Raw genomic sequence first — 1606 nt, forward strand, 5'->3', positions numbered from 1 at the left:
AAAAAAAAAAAAGAAAGAAAGAAAGAAAGAGAAGCCGGACGGTGGTGGCGCACGCCTTTAATCCCAGCACTCAGGAGGCAGAGACAGGCGGATCTCTGTGAGTTCCAGGCTCCAAAGCTACAGAGAAACCCTGTCTCAAAAAACAAAACTAAATAAATAAATACTTAAAAAATAAATATTTAAATAAAAAGGGGGGCATGTTCTGTGGTCACACCTATCCCAGTACTTAGGGAAGGCAGGACGAGGAGAGTCCCCGAGGCTTGCTAATCAACCAGGCTAAATGAATTGGTGAGCTTCAGGTTCAGTGAGAGACCCTATCTTAAAAATAAATGTAAAGGTGGATGATGAAGCTGGAGAGATGGCTTGGCAGATAAAAATGCGTACTGTTGTCGAAAAGGCCTCTAGTTTAGCTCCCAAATTGTAAAGCCTGTTTTATAAATCGGGGAAGGGAAAAGAAAAGAAATACAGGCTAAGTGACTGAAAGCTTAAAGGAATAAATGAACATACACCCGAGAGGCTAAATAAAAATGAGATCAGTGTACAAAAGGAACTGTGGGGAAAAGAAGCCCAAATCACACATTTAGGACACCAAACAAATGCACACTTGGCTACGCAAAGATGTATTCTATTCTTTTTAATCCCTGAGTGATGAGAACTGCAATCTTTTGTTTAAGAAGGGATGCTGAGTTTAGAGGGGCTATGAGGCTCAGCCGCAGCTGAATCTGGAAGCTAACAGTCAGTGGATAGGGAGCTGGATAGTAGAGCAGGCAGAGTGATGGAAGATTAGAGGGACCGGCCTTCAGGAAGGAGCATGGTGGCCTTAGTCATCCCACTCGTCATCCTCTTCATCCTCGCCGGTCTGATCCTCTCCTTCGTCTGGAGGAAGAAAGATTCACAGTGTGACTCAGGACAAGAAAGTACGTTCAAGGCCCCGAGGAATTACCTATGGCCTAGGAAGTAAAGCTCCAGCCCTGGGGGACTGACGTTTTCTGCTAGCGGCACACCTTGGGTAAAACGGGGATTTGGGTAAGGGGTGTTCTAGCTGGAGTCCAAGTCCATGCAGTATTTTTTTTTTAAAGTAAATGTTAGGCTGGGTGTGGTGGCACAGGTCTTTAATCCCAGCACTCAGGAGGCAGAAGCAAGTGGATCTCTGTAAGTTTGAGCCAAGCCTGATCTATACAAAGAGTTCCAGGATGGCAAGGGCTACATTAACAGTGAGACCCTGCCTTTGACAGGGTTTCCCTGTAGCTTTGGAGCTTGTCCTGGAACTCGCTCTGCAGACCAGGTTGGCCTCGAACTCACAGAGATCCACTTGCTTCTGCCTCCTTAGTGCTGGGATTAAAGGTGTGTGCCACCACTGCCCAACTGAGACCCTGTCTTAAAAACAACAAATATGTTAATGGAGCTGCACATCGTGATGTGTGCATATAACTTTAGCACTTGGAAGGTTGAAGTAGAGAATCATGAATTTGAGACCAGGCTTGCTTGGACATAGCAAGTTCCAGGACAGCCAGGGCTATGCAGAGAAACCCTGTTTTGAAAAAAAAAAAGGAGGAGGAGGAGGAGGAGGAGGAGGAGTAGGAGAAGAAGAAGAGGAAGAGGAAGA

The 1606-nt window shown here is 45.8% G+C and overlaps 1 protein-coding gene across 1 annotated transcript in view; it reads right to left on the bottom strand.

The window, feature by feature from the left end:
- Nucleotides 1–648: 648 nt before the first annotated feature.
- The window catches only part of Was (Wiskott-Aldrich syndrome), a 9675-nt gene continuing 8717 nt past the window's right edge, over nucleotides 649–1606 (bottom strand). Inside the window, exon 12 of the mRNA XM_005352810.2 lies at nucleotides 649–876. Within this exon, the coding sequence (XP_005352867.1) occupies nucleotides 821–876 (56 nt within the window). The 3' untranslated portion in view covers nucleotides 649–820. The remainder of the gene's footprint in view (nucleotides 877–1606) is intronic.

Source organism: Microtus ochrogaster, chromosome 10 (assembly GCF_000317375.1).
Source record: "Microtus ochrogaster isolate Prairie Vole_2 chromosome 10, MicOch1.0, whole genome shotgun sequence".
Taxonomy (NCBI): domain Eukaryota; kingdom Metazoa; phylum Chordata; class Mammalia; order Rodentia; family Cricetidae; genus Microtus; species Microtus ochrogaster.